The 17394-nt window shown below is 52.6% G+C and overlaps 2 protein-coding genes across 2 annotated transcripts in view; one reads left to right on the top strand and one right to left on the bottom strand.

Annotated features, from left to right (window-relative positions):
- The window catches only part of LOC135306026 (zinc finger protein 345-like), a gene marked incomplete at its 3' end in the record, with an annotated part of 155699 nt that overhangs the window by 18382 nt on the left and 119923 nt on the right, over positions 1 to 17394 (bottom strand). The gene's annotated exons all lie outside the window — the stretch shown is intronic.
- Positions 1103 to 6302, top strand: LOC135305802 (serine/threonine-protein kinase pim-1-like; the record flags this gene model as incomplete). Its single annotated transcript, XM_064429458.1, has 6 exons — positions 1103 to 1213; positions 4419 to 4631; positions 4703 to 4804; positions 4921 to 4971; positions 5176 to 5542; positions 6190 to 6302. Coding segments are annotated over exons 1-6 (957 nt in total), but the record flags the coding sequence as incomplete, so codon positions are not given.

Consider the following 17394-nt stretch of genomic DNA (forward strand, 5'->3'; position numbering starts at 1 on the left):
ATCCCCACTCCCAAGGAAAGCTCTGTCTCCTGCTGTTCATGAACAGAGAAGGGCTGGTGGGAGATGTGCTGGTCAGAGGCTGTTTGGGGCACAGTCACCATGAAATTATTGACTTTTTAAATATTCTGTGAAAGAAGGAGGGACATCAATAAATCTTCTACACTGGACTTTTAAGGGCAGACTTGGGCCTGTTGAGGATGCAGATTTGGGGAGTACCAAACCAGGTATTGATTTTTTAAAGACAAACAGCCCATAAAAACAATGAGTTCCAGGAAGGATGGAAACACTTCAAAAAAGAAATCTTGAAGGGGCAAGAGTAGGCTGCCCCCTTTGTGCAGAAAGATGACCCAGAGGAAGTAATGACTGGCCTGGCTGGGCATGGAGCTTTTCAAGGAAAAGGGGGATTAAAAAGGGATTAAAAAGGATATTTTTAGGGGTTAAAAAGAGGGTGCACCACCTGTGGACGTAGAGGCAAGTAAATAAAGAAATGTTTAAGGATGTTGTTAGGTTGTGCAGAAAGGAAATGAGGGGGGTGAAAGCCCAGTCAGGACTTAACTTGGATACTTCTGTGAAGGATAATAAAAATGTTTTTATAAGTACATTAATGGTAAAAAGAGGGGTAAGGACAACCTGCATTTTTTATTGTGGGGTATATAGTTACAAAAGATGAGTAAAAAGCTGAGGTACTTCACCCCTTCCTTGCCTCAGTTTTCAACAATAAGACAGGCCATCCTCAGGACAAGTGTTCTCCTGAGCTGGTAGACGGGCACAAGGAGCAGAACAGCCCCCTGCAATCCAGGAGGAAGCAGCTGGGGAGCTGCTGAGCCACTCAGGTGCTCACAGGTGTCTCTGGGAGCTGATGGGATCCATCCCAGTGGGATGAGGGAGCTGGTGGATGATCTCCCCAAGCTGCTCTCCATCATTTACCATCAGTCCTGGATCAGCAGGGAGGTCCCAGAGGAGTGGAGGTGCCAATGTGAGCCCATCCCCAAGAAGGGCTGGAAGGAGGATCTGGGGAACTCCAGGCCTGTCAGTCTGACCTGGGTGCCTGGCAAGGTTATGGAACAGATCACATTGAGAGCCATCACAGGGCACCCACAGGATGGCCGAGGGATCAGAGCCAGCCAGCGTGGATTTCAGTATCTGCACTGATAATCTGCATGAGGGGACTGTGTCCAGCATCAGCAAATTTGCAGATGACACCAAGCTGGGTGTGAGTGTGGATGTGCTGGAGGAGAGGAGGGCTCTGCACAGGGCCCTGGACAGGATGGATCCAGGAAACAAATTCAACAAGGTGAGGTTGAACAAGTCCAAGTGCTGGGTCCTGCACTTTGGCCACAACAACCCCTGCAGCACTACAGGCTGGGGACAGAGTGGCTGGACAGCAGCCAGGCAGAAAGGGACCTGCAGGGACTGATGGACAGCAGGCTGGACATGAGGCAGCAGTGTGCCCAGGTGGTCAAGATGGCCAATGGCTCCTGGCCTGGATCAGGAATGGTGTGGCCAGCGGGAGCAGGACAGTGATTCTTCTCCAGTGCTCAGCACTGGTGAGGCCACACCTCGAGTGCTGTGTCCAGTTCTGGGTCCCCAATTTAGGAAGGACATGGAGGGGCTGGAGCGTGTCCAGACAAGGGCAACAAGGCTGGTGAGGGGTCTGGAAGAGAAGTTCGGTTGAAAGCACATGAGGGAGCGGTGGTTAACTGGACGATGCTCTGGGTAGACAAGGAAGTGTTAGGGTGCAGGTTGGACTTGGTGATCTCAAATGTTTGTCACAATAAACCGGAGTGGTTTCCCTGGTGTCCCCCAGCCCTTGCTGGCCCCAGGGGCTGATGGCATTTGTGCTCCCTCAGGTTCATGTCCCCACAGCAGCAGCATGGGGCTGCTCCTGCCTGCTCTGTGCAATGCAAACAGGGGCTCCTGAGCCAGTGCTGCCGTGGCTGTGCCTGCAAGGATGCGGCACCTGTGTGAGCTGGGGGAGAGGCCAGGGCTGCAGAGGGGGGAAGTTGTTGACAGCTCCATGAGGACGCTCTGGGACGCTGCCCTGGGCTGTGCAGCGCACTGGGGATGGATCAGCCCCTGCTCTGCTGCTCCTTCCCGTCTCCCCCAGGGCCCTTGCAGAGCCCCAGCCATGCTGTTTGCCCCCAGCCTGCCCACGGCCAGCCTGGGGCTGCTCACCCTGGGGCTTTTCTGTGCTGAGCATTGGCCTGGCCGTGTTCTTGAGAGAGCCTGGGCAAGGAGCATGCAGCCCCCAGGGCCTGGCCTGAGGCGTCAGCGCTGCCCCAGCAGTGCCCATGGCCTGTCCCTGCTGCAGCCCCGGCACTGCCACCACCAGGACTGTGCCCAGCCCCGAGAGCACTCAGGCCCTGCAGCAACACCAGGGCCACCAGGGCAGCGGGGCAGGGCCACGGCAGCAGCACTGGCAACACCAAGTGCTGCTGCTGCTGCTGCTGCTGGGCACAGCTGCTGGGCCAGCACTGCTCTGCCCCCAGCTCTGCACACAGACATTGCTGCTGCAGCTCCAGAGAAGGCAATAATAGAGGGATCTCTGCAGAAAACTCTGCTGGGAGATTCTTAATTCGTCTAAAGCCACTGAGTACACAGCTCCTCATTGTCACAGTCTGCGGCCATGGTGAATGTGGAGAGAAACAAAGTCAGAAATAACAGAAACAATGATCTAGCGTTAGGGAGAATATTAAAAAAAAAAAAAAAAGACAGGGAAATCAAAAACCAAACCAACTGAAATATCAAAAATTAATTTTGTTACAAGTGATTTGCAGAAATTGGCAATCGGTTTAATGCTTCCTAAGATGTCCAGTCATCAGTCTCCACACTGCAGCCTTGAGCTCCTGGTTCCTCAGGCTGTAGATGAGGGGATTCAGGGCTGGAGGCACCAGCAAATACAGAACTGACACCAACAGATCCAGGGATGGGGCGGAAATGGAGGAGGGTTTCAGGCAGGCAAATACCGCAGTGCTGAGAAATGCATTTCTCCTGCATTTTTCCTTTACAGATTATTTCAGTCATCTCCTGAGAGGTGCAGATGGTTCTGGGGCTTTTCATGAACTGACTGTACTCTTGATTTAGATGGAGACTGTAGAATTGATTTCAGATGTAGAAGAATCTGAAGTGAGCACAGAAACAAACTCCCTCTGTCAGCCCATTTTCATCTTCTAGATCACTTTCAAGATGTCCTTGGGGGTGTTGGAATGATGATCACACAGCTCTCCACTTCTGGCTGCAGGCTCTGCAGATTGTTTCTCTGCATTCAGTCAGGCTTGCATTCCCCAGGAGTTCTTGGTAGCCTGTCATGTTTTCTTAGGGTAGAACAGTAACAATGAAAACCTTACCAATGGCACAACTGCCCAGCCCACAAGGAAAAGAGAAGAACAAGCTGTCAAGTTCTTCAAATATTTGTCCTGCTTTGCTGCAAGTGTTGTGCTGCACACACAGTGTGGAAAGCTGCAGTTGGTGGCAACCTTGTGACAGAAGCTGCACCTCGTTCTCCAGGAAAGGTTCATGGAAAAAGCAAACAGGACTGAGGAGAAGATTCTGGAAAAACTGAAAGTGCTTTTAAGAAATTAACTGAAAATTGGAACAATTCAAGACGTTTTTCTTGATTTATTTTTATGCTCCCCTTTTCCATCTTGCACTAGTTGTCCATCCCATTAATTCCAAACAGATCTCACCTCTAAGATCCATGAGTTGGCAAGTTTTAGACATTTTAAGATACCATGACCTACACACAGTTTGGCTTCCCCTGTTTTTCTTGGAAAGCAATGCTGGAGAGGTAAGTGCAGTGTTTGTGTCAGGTACAAATTCTGCAATCAGGGAACACGCTCTGAGAGTGTTTGACCCTCAGCAGGGACAATGCACAGCAGGGACCGAGGGGATTCCTGAGCCACTGTGCAGGAGTCCAGCCTCTGGCTCTTGGCTGAACTCGGCAAAGTTCCCGTGTTTGGACAGGCTCAGGGGCTGCCCTCGGGGAACGTGGGGCTCGGGGCGGGGGCGAGCGGGCAACGGACAAACGGACACGGGGACAAACGGCCCCGGAGCTTCAGTTGCAGCAGCAGCAGCAGCAGCAGCGGCAGCAGCAGCAGCAGCGGCAGCAGCGAGAGAAAAAACTTTAGATTCCGTTCTCCTCTCCCTCTCCCTCTCCCTCCCCCTCCCCGCTGTCCCGTACCTCTCCCGCTCTCCCTTTCCCGGTCTCCCCTCCTCTCCCCGCCTCCCTCTCCCCGTGCCCGGCCGGGCCATGCCCCCGGCCCGCCCCCGGCCCCGGGCGGGGCTGCCCCGTGCCCGCCCCCGGCCGTCCCACCGAGGTCTGGTCCCAGCCCGGCTCTGGCCGTGCTGGCGCTGGCGCTGCTGGGCGGGGTTCAGTGCCTGGGGCGGCATCGCCGGCTTTTGGCTCCGCCTGGCCCGAGCCCGACCCCGGCCCCGGCCCCGAGCCCGACCCCGGCCCCGGCCCCGGCTCCTCCCGGGGCCCGCGCAGGACACACGCGGCGCGGCCGCTCCCGCCGCCTCCGCTGCGGCTTGCCCGGCCCGAGCTCCGCCGCTCGGCAGCGCGGCCCCCGGCCCCGCGGCTCCCGGGTCGCGTTGCAAAGAGCGAACGCCGGGGGATGGCCGGGCCGGGGCGGGTGAGGGGCGCTCGGGGGCCGTTGCTGGCCCCGGGCCGAGCGCTGACAGCCGCGTCCCGCCCGCAGGCAAGGCGCAGGAGGCCCTGCAGGAGCGGTACCGGCTGGGCTCGCTGCTGGGGTGTGGAGGATTCGGCAGCGTCTGGTCGGGGACGCGGCTCTCGGACTGCACCCCGGTGAGCGGCGGGGCCGGCGGCGGGCGGAGGAGGAGGGGGCGCAGGAGGAGGAGGAGGAGGATGGGGCTGGGCAGGGCGGGCGTTGAGCTCAGCCCGCTGCTCCCTTTGGCTTGCAGGTGGCCATCAAAAAAGTGCCTCGGAACCGCATCTGGCATTGGAGCGAGCTGGTGAGTGAGCCGGGACAGCGGGAGAAGCCGGGCCGTGCCGGGCGGGGATGAGCCGAGCCCCGGCAGGGTGGGAGCCGCCAGGACATCCCGAGGGGGAGCGGGCGTGGGGCCAGCGCAGGGCGCAGAGCATCCCGGGCTGGCTGAGGGGTTGCCCAGCCCTGACCCAGCATCGGCCCCACTGACGGCATCGTGCTCCTCCCGCAGCCCGACGGCACCCGCGCTCCCCTGGAGGTTGTGCTGCAGGACAAGGTGTCCACAGGCTTTCCCGGTGTCGTCCAGCTGCTGGAGTGGCTTGAGCTGCCCAGCGACATTGTGATGGTGCTGGAGCGGCCAGAGCAGTCTCAGGACCTCCTGCATTTCATTCGGGCACGGGGGTTCCTGCGCGAGGAGGTGGCGCGGCAGCTGTTCCGGCAGGTGCTGGAGGCCGTGCGGCACTGCACCAGCTGCGGGGTCCTGCACAGAGACATCAAACCAGAGAACATCCTGGTTGACCTGGCCACCGGGCAGGCCAAATTGATTGACTTTGGCTGTGGCACCTACCTGCAAGACACAGCCTACACTCACTTTGCAGGTGAGCCTACACAGGGCTGTGCTCCCGCTCCTGGCATCTCATGGCCCAACATCTCACAGCCCAAGCTGGGTGTGGCAGCAGGGATTCTCCCTTTTGCTGCCACTCAGGGGACTGAATCTGCAGCTGAGTTGCTTTAGAGCAGGGCTGGGTGGGGAGCCATCTTCCAGCCCTGCTGGCAGCCTTTGCCCACCACTGTGCCCAGGACTGGGGCTGGGCTGGGGCAGCCAGCCTGACAAAAACAGCCGTGGGTGGGGGTAGCAGAGAGGGAGGTCGGAACCTGTGTCCCAGCCGGTTTGTGTGCAGGCAAGAGGAAGGGCTTGGTCTGCTCCACTTGCCCTGTTTGTCTTGCCTTTATAATATGTTTGGGGCAGTGCAGGCAGGGAGAATGAGGGCATGGTTTTTCCCCAGCACGCAGTGGGTATTTCCTTTGCATGTCATGGTCAGGCCTAGCCAGGGCTTCCACTGTCCCCTTCCCACACCAGTGGCTTCTTTTGCAATCCCAAGTTTGTACACCAGTCCCAGATGCTGGTGAGAGGACAGTGGTCACCCTGTGTGCCACTGATGCAGCCCCCGCCCGCCCAGGGATGCTGGGGCCAGGCTCTGGGAGCAGCAGCATCCCCCTGATGAACTCCATCTGTATTCCACAGGAACACCATCATACAGCCCCCCGGAATGGACCCGCTTTGGCTGGTACCATGGCGAGCCAGCTACCATCTGGTCCCTGGGCATCCTGCTGCACAAGATGGTCTGTGGGAAGATGCCTTTCAGGAGGGGCTGGAACTTCAGCTGGGGCCAGCTCTCGCTGCCACAACGGCTCTCTCCAGGTGAATCCTCTTCTCTGGGCATGAGGGGAATACCAGTGCTGGGAGACAGCAGCGGGCTCGGGAGCATCCCGCTCTGGCAGCTGCTGAGGAGGTGGCACATGTCCTGCTCTCCCCCAAAACCAAGAATTGATGGGAAAGTTCAGGGCCAGCTCTGAGCGCATCCAGCATGGCCTGGGCATGGGAATAGTGGGGCAAAGCAGACAGGAGCCTTCTCCAGCTGACGGGCAGTTTCTGGTTTCTCTCCCCAGAGTGCCAAAATCTGATTGGGTGGTGTTTATCCATGCACCCCTTGGCCAGACCCTCATTAGAAGAGGTGTTCTGTCATCCTTGGATGCAGGATGTTCATCTGCCCTAGAAGAAGGGAGAGAGCCACAGGCACACTGTGCTGCAGGGCCCTGGTAAGTTACAGCTGCACACATGCCTTGGCAATGAGAAGCAAAGAAAGCCAGCCCGTGTCACTGCACCAGGGTCATGGGATGGGAACACGCAGCCCTTGTGCTGGAGCTGAGCTGCTCTGCCCAGCCCTGGTGGCTGCCATCCAAGCAGGTTTTGCTTGTCCTGGTTCCCTGACAGCTGGGGCCCTGGGCAGAGCCCTGACAGCCTGGTCTCACCCCAGGGAAGGAGAAGGAGCCCCCAGAGAAGCTGTACCGCGTGGGGCTGCTGCTGCAGGAGACAGCGAGGATGACATCAAGGACGACATGAAGGATGACAACCTCTTCCTCAACCTGGCCACCAGCAGTTGAAGGTGATGCACTTTGATTGTGGCACCTTCTTCAAAGGCAAACTCCACAGGGAATTTGCAGATGAGTCCACACCTGGGGAAATGCTCCCAGATTTGGGCATTGCCCAGCCTGGCTGGGAAGCAAAGGTTCCCCTTTTGCTGAGGCAGATGCAGCTGATCCTTCAGTCGGCTGCCCAGCTGCTTTTGGCAGGGCTCGTGGGATGGGCTGGGGTGGGTATGAAATGGGAGTGGGCTCCTGGTCCTGCCAACAGCCCCCAGCACCCACCGTGCCCCGGGCTGGGGCTGGGGCTGGGGCTGGGGCAGCCAGCCCAACACAAACAAACCCCCATGGTGGGAGCAGAGGTGGGACTCCAGAATCCGTGCACAGGTGCTTTGCTGTGCAGGCAAGGAAGGGCTTGGGCAGCTCCACTGCCCTTGTTTGCTTTGGGATCACAGTTATTGTGGGGGACAGTGCAGGGGGAAGGGAGAAAACCTGGGCTTTGCTCACACATGGCTGGGTTTTTCCCTGGCTTGCAGGGCTTGGGCCTTCCTCAATCCCCTCACAGACATATGATTTTTACCTTTGTTCTTTTTTTCCCTTTTTGTCTGTAATCTATTTTCAACAATTTGTTGTTTGTTTTTCTAGAGGAAGCATTCTGGTTGGTCCAGTCTGGATCAGGAAGTTCTTGGGAGCAGCTGTGGCGTGGATGGGCCGTGCCCTTGGAGCAGGCTGAGGACATCGTCTGGGACCAGCTTTTCTTCCAGCCATGGATGGCATGAGGTGGGTCCCCATCTGCTTGGCAGGGTGGGATCAGAGCTTTTGGGAGATGGCAGCGAGCACAGGAGCATCCTGCTCTGGGCAGCTGCTGAGCAGGTGGATGTGCCATGGCTGGCTGCAGGCTGGGCACATGTCCTGCCCTCCTGCCCTGCTCCCAAAGGCAGCACTGATGGGCAGCTCTGGGCACTGCTCTGGGCACAGCCAGCATGGCCTGGGCACCACGGGCAGCTGGGACAAGGGGACAGGAGCCTTCAGCTGACGGGCAGTTTCTGCTTTCTCTCCTTGCAGCCGGGCTCTGCGGATGCTGAGGCTGCTCTGGGCTCTGCCAGGGCTCTGCTGGAGCTCAGCACCGGGCCGGAATCAGCCAAAGAAGAAATGGTGTCACCTGCAGCACAGACTTGCTTGAGCATTTTGGCAACTCAGCTGAAGTTTGCAGAGTGACACCTCCCAAAAATTAAACTTGTTCAATACCTTCTGAAATCAAATCAATCTGGGATGACTCCAAATGACATTTTTCAGCTTGCTCAAGATGTAGCTCAGCCCTTCTCTGAACAGGTCTCTCCCCCACCTGCCTTTTACTTCTCAACTGCTCCCTTTTTTCCCCCAGTGAATTCCCAGCCCATTGCTGTCTCCATCACTCTGTTGCCTATCTTGATGCCTCTGACCACAAGGAAGGCTGAGCCCCAGGTTTAGGGACTCATGCTGTCACTGGCTGAGGAGCAGCAATGTCTCAGAGGTCTAGTGGCATTTTAGTATCATTCAGAGCCACTCTCCAGCCCTCAGCTCTCCTCACTACTGAGTTCCCACTCCCTTCATCCTTGCAGCAGGATGAGCTCTGTGAATCCCCTTGAGCCTCCCCACTCTTCCCAGCCAATGCACCCACCTCAGTGAGGCTGAAGCTGAAGCTTCTCTGTCTCCTCTGGCACTCCAGTCCAGTCCCCTGTGTGGGGAGCCCCAGCCCCAGAGCACAGCACACAGCAGTGCAGTCCGGGCTGGAGCAGCTGCCCTGCAGCCCTGGCTTGGCTGTTTGTGGCAGCTGAATGCTCCCTGTTTCCAGCTGTCCCTGCAGGATGACCCCAGGGCAGAGCCCAGCCGGGCTCCCACTGCAGCCCCTGGAGCTTGGGGCAGACAGTGCTCCCAGAGCTGAGGTTCATGGGGAGCACCCGGAGCTGTGCCTCGCACTCAGTGCTGGCAAGTGTTGTGTTCTCATCTCCTGCAGCCTGAGGGGAAAACAACCTGTGCTGCCAGGCCAGCACTGCCCCTCTGGGCAGAGACAAGGCTGAAAGGCTGTCCCATTCCAGAGGAGCTGGTACTGAGCCTTGGCAGGGCCTGGCAGGGCTGGAGCCGGGTCTGGCCTGCTGTCCGGGACTCGCTGCCCACCAACCGCCCCCACCCGCCACGCTCCATCCTCTAGAGACAGAAGGGTCTGTGTGTGCCAGGGGCTCTTGGATGTCTCTGTATCCGTGGACAGAAGGGTCTGTGTGTGCCAGGGGCTCTTGGATGTCTCTGTATCCATGGAGAGAATGCTCTGTGTGTGCCTGAGTTTCCATAATGTCTCTGTACCCATGGGTATGGGATGAACACGGACAGTGAAAGTGTCAGTCACGTTGCTTGCACACTCCTTCCTTTGTGTACAAGACACATCCATGCACACGCCCACATATTGGTATATTAATAGGATAGGGATGGATAGAGACTTCGCACAGAGCTCTAACTTTGGCATAACTCACCCTTTAGCCAGAGACCAGGGGATTTTTTCCCCAGCTCTGTGTGAGAAGGTGTCCAAGACCTGAAGGAGCAGCATTCAGAAGCAGTTTCAGGATTTTTACACCAGAAGTAGAGCTCACAACCATCCATATAACTTTCCATATTCATTGGGATGGGCTGCTGGTTCTTTAGGAATATGGCCCAATGCAGACATGAGACTTGGAAAAATCCCAGCTCTCTGTGGGTTTGTGCAAAAGGGGGAGCAGCACAAACACTTTGTGCCTGCCCTGGGGGCACAAGGTCCAAGGAGCTTTGGTGGCAGAGAGTGACCTGGGCTGGTGGCAGGTGAAGTTCCATTCCATGACATCTCAGAGTAGCACAGGACAAAGATCCAAGTACACCCAACCCCACTCATGAAGTCCTTGGAGTGCTGCACATCCTCTAGGAAAAGCTGCTGTCACACAATCCATTGGGATTTATAACTTTCTTTTGCAACACTTTAAATCCAAATTTCAAACTGCAATATTTTTACACTCAAGACATAGTAATGCATAAATGCATAATAAATCTTCAATTTCCTATTGATTCAATCACAATTTAAAATAACATAATATTGCAAACAAAACCAAGAATCTTTTAAAAAAGTGATGCTGAGGTCAGTAATATGGATCCATGCCATCAGAACATTTACAGAGTAACTGTGTTCTCTTTTTAAAAAGATCAGTTCCCTCTTAATCCAAAGTTAGAGAAGATTTTCACTACACATTTGTTTTTTGTTTTTATCTTTCATGTTTTTTTATTTTCTTTTTTGTCCAGTGTTTTTAACAGAGAACTCGTCCTACAAAAGGAATGTACAGCAAAATGAGAAACATTTCTGACAAACAATGAAAATGTCGGCTCCTCCTCTGTTTACTTTTCTCTGGATACCCTGAAGAAAAAAAATCTAGCAGATAGGAGCAGAGGTGTGAAGTGTTTCATTTGGACTGAGCTGGAGTTCAGCACTGCTGACATGCTGATCCAGTCAAGAGCTGCAGAATTCTTTTGCAGATCTCGAACTCTGTGTTTGCAGGCACAGCACCTGCAGTGCTGACACACCAATGCACATGAATAACTCCGTTATTCCCTCTCAGAATTCGGGCTCTGCCCCAGCACGAGGTGCTGCAGCCCTTTGCTCCTGGTTCCCATGTGGAGCAGCTCCCTTCCTGCTGGCTGAGCTGCTCAGGCAGAGCCCGGCAGCTCCTGGCCCTGCAGGGCTGAGGCTTTTCCCCATTGCTGGGCACAGACTGATGGAGCAGCACTGCTGAACATGGGGGCACACCCAGAGGGACCAGGAGCAGCTGCCTTTGGCCACCTGAGGCTCCAAGGCCCAAACTCTGAGCAGCCAGGGCTGGAAGAGACTCGCAGGCTCCCTGTTGGCTGTGCTGCCCCACTTGTGCCTGGCCCAGCTTTGCTTGGGGCAGAGGGAGAACAAGGGGCAGCTCCCTCCCAGCCCAGCCCAGGGACCCCTCCAGCCCCGGGGCTTGGGGCACTGTCAGCACCTGCTGCTCCAGCCACCGCTCCTGCTGGCCCTGACAGCAACACCCAAACTGGGGCTGATCCCGAGGGAGCAGCAGCAGGGCCTGGATCTGATCCCTGACTCTGGGGCAGGCCTGGACAAATGACCCCACAGCAGCAGCAGCAGCAGCAGCAGCACATGGAGCTGACTTTCAGCACAGCCCCTGCCACTCTTCCCTCCCATGTGCAGCGGTGTCACAGCAGCCTGAGGCACCTGGGAGCCCCCAGTGCCAGCAGGGACTTGAGATGGCAGCCCTGGGCTCCTAGAGGTTGTGCAAGGAACAGAGCTGGGGACTCCCTGTCCATGAGGAGCTTCCAGATGGAAAAGGCTGCTGTGCCCAGGCAGCTCCAGGACCACAGCAAGGAGGGTCTCAACCACTGGATCTGTGCCAGTCCCACAGTCCTGGGCAGCAGCCACTGAGCCCTGGGGGAACAGAGGGCACAGCAAGAGGGACAAAACCAGGCAAGGTCAGAGACTGGAGAGAGCCAGACCTGGGACAGGAACAGCAGCTTCACTGCACTCTTGGAGAAAGCTCCTGGCTGGTTCAAAGTGCTGAAAGGCATGAAGGACAGAGAGGAGGCCATACCAAACAATGCTCCTGTTTCCATACCCTCCCCTCTCTGTGTCCCAGAAGGAATTGGATGAAATGTGTTCTTCTCTCCGAGTTGTCTCGTTCAGCATGAGCAGCTTAGCACCAGCAGCTGAAGGAGCTGAAGCCTCAGGCCACAAGAGCTGAGCAAGAGGGGACTTTCTGAGCAAATGAGTGCTGCTAACATGGACCTAGCTGAATTCAGCAGATAGAATCATGGAATCACAGAATCCTTTCTGTTGGAAAAGACCTCTGAGCTCACCCAGTCGAGCTGGTCACACAGCAGTGCCAAACCCAGCACTAAACCATGTCCCTGAGGTGCCACGGCCTGGACAACAGCCCTGAGTGAGGCCTGAACAGCAGGCCCTGAGCCAAAGGTGGCCTCTGGATGAACCTTCCAACCAAAGGTTATCTTTGTATCTGCTCACTGATGAAATATGCATGGTCATTAGCACTGTGATAGATGTAGCCACTCATTAGTGACACATGTATTGATCTTTCTGTATTTGCAAGGCAGACAAGGCCATGAAATCTGACATCTGGCCTTGTTTGGGGCTGAAGGATCAAAGTCACCTCCCTTGGTTCCTCCTTGAGCCCTGGCCAGGCTTTGGGAGGGACCCAAGAGAAGGATGAAACCAGATGTTCCCGCACTGGAAGTGCTGTCAGTTTGTTCATTCAGCACTGTCAGAGCTGGGCCCTCTCCCAGCGGGGTTGGAGCCTCACCTGTGGCTGGAGGCACCTGCAGGAATTCCCAGTGTCCAGGAGTGGCTCTGCAGCCCTTGGCTGGGACAGCTTCCCCTGCTGCTGTGTGGATCTGGGAGATGGTGAAGTCTGAGGGTAACAGGTGCTGGATCTTTCTTAATCACTGCAGGCAATCTTTAGTGGTGATGGTTGGGTGCATTGCTGAGCTGCTCCTTTTGTGATTCTTTGCTGCTTTGAGCTGCAGTAAATGACACTGATTCCTTCAGTTGGAGTCTGTGTCTTTGGTGCTGACCCTGCCCACTGGTAAAACAAAACTGGCAGAGTCTGGCCAGATCACAGCAAAATGTCTCTTGTTAAATGTAAATGTGAGGAATCAGTCCTATCAGAAATTCCCAGATGGGAAGCCCTTCCCTGGAGTTGGCTGGCTCTGGAGTGGGCTGAGGTCGGGGCACCGTGTGAGTAGTGGGGCAGTTGATTAAAAGAATCTGAACTCCTGGATGTCTTAAAATGTATCCAAAAATTGCATACGGAAAAGGAAAACAACTTGTGGGCTTGGACAGACAAAGATGAATTAGTTAACAGTACATTGGAAATAGCACCTTCAGAAGGAACAATTCTTGTTGGAATGCTCCCACATGGAGCAACAGAAGAAGGTTTTAATCTTGAGCTTGGATGCATTTGTGCAAGTGAAATATTAATATCATAAATAACTATGTACATATTTATAGTATAATAAGACCTTAATATATATATTGATATATATGTTTTATATGTATGTCTATACCTATCTATCTATATCTATATTTCTATATCAATATCTATATCAATGTATAAAATAGTAATAATGTGAAATAGTGCTGACAATCCTAATTTGGTAGCTTTGGCTGCTCAGGGATGTAACACTAAACACCCTACAGAAAAGGATTGGCCAGGACCCTAATGTCAGAAGTAAACTTTGTGAGATTGTATACAATGAAAAAAGGAGGAGGGGATGAAATTGTCTATTTTTACAGGGTTTGCTGATACTGTGATGCAGAGTGCTTTGTCTATTACTGTGAAAAATACCGTGATTCAGACTGCAGGGCTTTTCATGTACCAGACTATCCTCAAGCTGCAGGATTTGTTGAACAGGTGAAGGGGTTGTTAAAAGAGCAGTTGAAAACATGAGGAGATGGGAACCTGTCCCCATGGAGAACCCATCTCCCAGATGTGCTCCATGCCCTTAACAATGGCCCACTGGGGAAATGGAAACCCCTGGCTGTGCACAGCTGCACCCAATTTGCACCTACAACCATGGGCAGTGAGGCTTGGACTGCCTGGGAAACTGTTCTGGGTGTGATGGCCCCTGGCAGGGCCAGCCCAAAGGTTGCAGGGCTGGACCTTCATGCATTGGAATTAATTAGGATAAATCAGAAGCAAATGAGAGCTGTCAATACTGAGACAGGAATTCAGATTCCTCCAGGACTCTTTGGTTTGGTAACTGCTCGCTTGGAGCTTGGCCTTGAAAAGTGTTCATGTCATGGCAGGAGGAAAGGAGGAATTGATGTAGAATATAAAGGAGAAATTACATCAACCCCATGACAGGGTAGCACAATTATTGATATTGCAATTTTAAGAATGATTGTGAAAAAAGGAGATCCACCTCCAGTCATTACCTATTGTGGAGATAAATGGTTTGGATCCAGCAGTCTTAATAATGGAGCCAGTGTGGGCCCGGAGGCCAAAAGGCCCTCCTGAGGCAGCTGAAGGAGCAGCTTCTAGGAAAGACAGCATTGAATCCTGAAACCTGGGCAGGAACAATGGGAATATGTCCCTGCAGACAAGTATTCTGTGTGAGAACAAGTAGGTGTTACAGGATACTGTTTTACACATCCTGCCAGACCAAATCTTCTTGTTTGGCCCAATGGCCCCTTTGGAAAATGCTCTGATCCACAGGGCTCCCTGTGAAGGCTGCTGTGACACTGAGGGACTTGCACACAAATTCCATCCAGGAGCCTGGGTGCCCTCAGGGACTGGGACCCGTCCCCCTTCCAGCCAAAGGGGAAAGGGCCCCACCAAGCCTTGTTAGCCACAGACAACATGGTAAAGCTGAACAGCAAAGGACTTGGGGGCATTATTCTGGAGTTAAAAAGGCACCACCTCCATGGACAACACAATTTTTGTTCCTATCTTGAATGAGATTTAGAAAAAATTAAGAACAGTGTCACTAAAGTACTATTGATGTCTGTAAGTTGTACCTTGATAGTCAGCCAGAATCTTTGTTTGCCACAAACACCTCCAGTGTTTCACCAAGGGATTAGTCATCAAAATTTACTGATTAGTTCTGCAAATTTCAAGATCAGGGTAGCCAAAGTACTCCATGTCAGTAATTGCTGGGTATGTTCTCAGCTGAAGTTGGGAGGAATGGGGTTCCCTTGGAGGGCCCACCCTGTGGGGTGGCCAGAACTCAGTCCATGGGCTCTGACTCGTAACTGTCAATGAAGGGACAGTTCAAGAAAACACAGGAATACAATGATCCGTTTGACAGGACTCACTAAGATTTCCCTTCAGGAGAACCGAAGCCTGTTCTAGTTACAGAGGCCACAGTGTGACAGGATTTCTGTGCTTCACCATCACTCCCCATGTCAGTAGAGCTTGGGCTGCTGGAGCTGGTCAGTGTCAGTGTTACCCCACTCCTGGCTGCAGGGCCACCATTTAGGGTCCTTCAGCAACAACCACAAGGAAGACCTGGAGCCCAGAGAACATTTTCCTCCCAAGGAGTGCCTTGGGTTTCAGAAAGCAAAAGATTCTGGTTCATCCTGTGCCCCATGTGTGCTGCCCTGTCCTGTGGAGTTGACATGAATAAGCTGAAAGGATTATTGGAAGTAGCAAATGATGCTGTTAAAACGTCCAGTAGCACATCCTATGGGCTCCAACAAACACAAATGGGGACTCCACAGAACCACATGGCCTTGGATTATCTGCTTGCTGGCCAAGGAGGAGCCTGGGCTTTCATGGCACAGGAATGTTGCACTGCTGTCAGTGATGGGTTTGAAGGCCAACAGTCAGCAATCACCTTGAGAGAAGGAGCAGGAGAAGAGTGGCAGAAAGAAGAAAATTCTTCTTGGTGGGATTGGCTTCATGGCTACCAAAGGAGGCTGCTGTGAAATGCATTTGTGGCAGTGTCTGTCATCATTGCAGTGTGTGCACTTGGTGTGCACTCTGACATTCCATGTTCGAGTTGTTGTGACACTTTGTGATGGGAAGTGGAATATTGAGACTTGTCTTAAAAGAGACAGTCTCAAGAAAAGAGAGGCATTTGATATAGAAGAGAGAATAGTAGCAACTGAAATAAATGGGCAGGAGATCTTTCTCCTTTTTAATGCCTTTATTAAGAAGAATCAGCTCAGGTGGGAAGAAATCGACGGGTTGCGCCCTCGCCGCCGCTGCTCCCAGGCGTGGCACGAAGCAGGAGGATGATGCAGCTTTGTCCGCTGGTCTGCAGACAGAACTGGGGACTCTGTCCTCACGGGAGAGTCGTTGAGTCCTTGGTTTGTTGGTTTAGAAACCCGGGGGGTCTCTTTAATCAGTTTCTTTTCAGGTTAGGGTGAGAAATAAAAAGATTCAAGCAGGTACGGGACAATGCTCCCATCCTTAGACGTCACTTTAAGTCACTTATTGGCTCGTGATTTTAGGGGTTTTTCTTATAAAAACTGTAAAACTGTAAAAACCCAGGGTGCACTGCATTTGTCATTTGCATGTTGTTTCTGGTGTCACTGCCCATCTCTTTACCCTGGAGGGTTTCCCTTGGTATCTCCTTGGCATACAGCTAGCATCAGGGAAACAATCAGTTAATCACCCGCCATCAACGAGTGATTAAGGGCTTTTCTTCCCCAGGGAACCTAAAGGAGTCTGACTCGGTCTGGCTTGGTTTTTTTAACTCTGAAACTTAAAAAAAATACAACTTTCTATTCATAACAGTTCCCCCCTATTTTTCTTTGATCAAGCTTAAGCTTGCATCAACTTATAATTTTTGGCTTATTAACATAGAATTTCCTATATTTTTTGTATTGATAATACATTTCTTCAGCACTTGGGTGATCATATTTACTAAGCTTCATTACCTTTTTTGGTTTTTTCAGGTTAATTCTTTTAGAGATCCTTAGGTTATTCTGTACAGCAGATGTCACTATTTTTGTTAAACATGGAAATAAGAACAGACTAACAAGTGTACCCACAGTGAAGGTTATAGTTTTCCAACTTTTTTTGAAAATCCATAGATTATCCCACCAACTGGAATCAAGTGTAGGAGTCTTTTGATTTCGTAAATATGCTAGTTCTTTTATTTCGTTTAAAGTGTTTCTAATGACTGCCACAATTAATTTGACTTGATAAACTACTGTTTTGGTTTGGTTGAGTTGGTCATTAATATGATTAAGAGCCAATGCGGTCTGATTAGATATTACTTCTAATTCTGATTGTAGTTTCAAAATTTTGTTTAACATATATTGTTCTTTCAGTTTTGTTTTTCTCAAATTCTCATATATAGGAACTCTTAAACTTGATCCAGATTCTTTGTGTATTATAAAGACAGTTTGTTTTATAATTCTAATGATGCCACCACTAGACCAGTCTCTTGGCAATTCAGTGGATGTTGTGGTACCATTGACCCAAAACAGGTGTTTAGGGGTTTCCTGAAAGAGATTAATTTTTGTCATGCCCTCCCAATATTTAGAAATACTTTTTCCTTTTACCAGATTTACCAGGTTTGCTTCAGTAGCATCACGTTCAAAGCACCACCAGGTTTTTCCTACAGGGTGCTCTCCCAGGAGTGGCTGCCTAAAGGTGGCAGTGTTCCGGGTTATCCAATATATTTTCTTATTCTCTTGATAAAAGATCAATTGGGAGAGGTTAACACAATTGTTGTGGACTCTCAGCAAGGAGCTTACTTCTTTCTCATAGAAAGGTTGGTAGTACTCATTGCACAGCTCTCCTGG

Source organism: Passer domesticus, chromosome 8 (assembly GCF_036417665.1).
Source record: "Passer domesticus isolate bPasDom1 chromosome 8, bPasDom1.hap1, whole genome shotgun sequence".
Taxonomy (NCBI): domain Eukaryota; kingdom Metazoa; phylum Chordata; class Aves; order Passeriformes; family Passeridae; genus Passer; species Passer domesticus.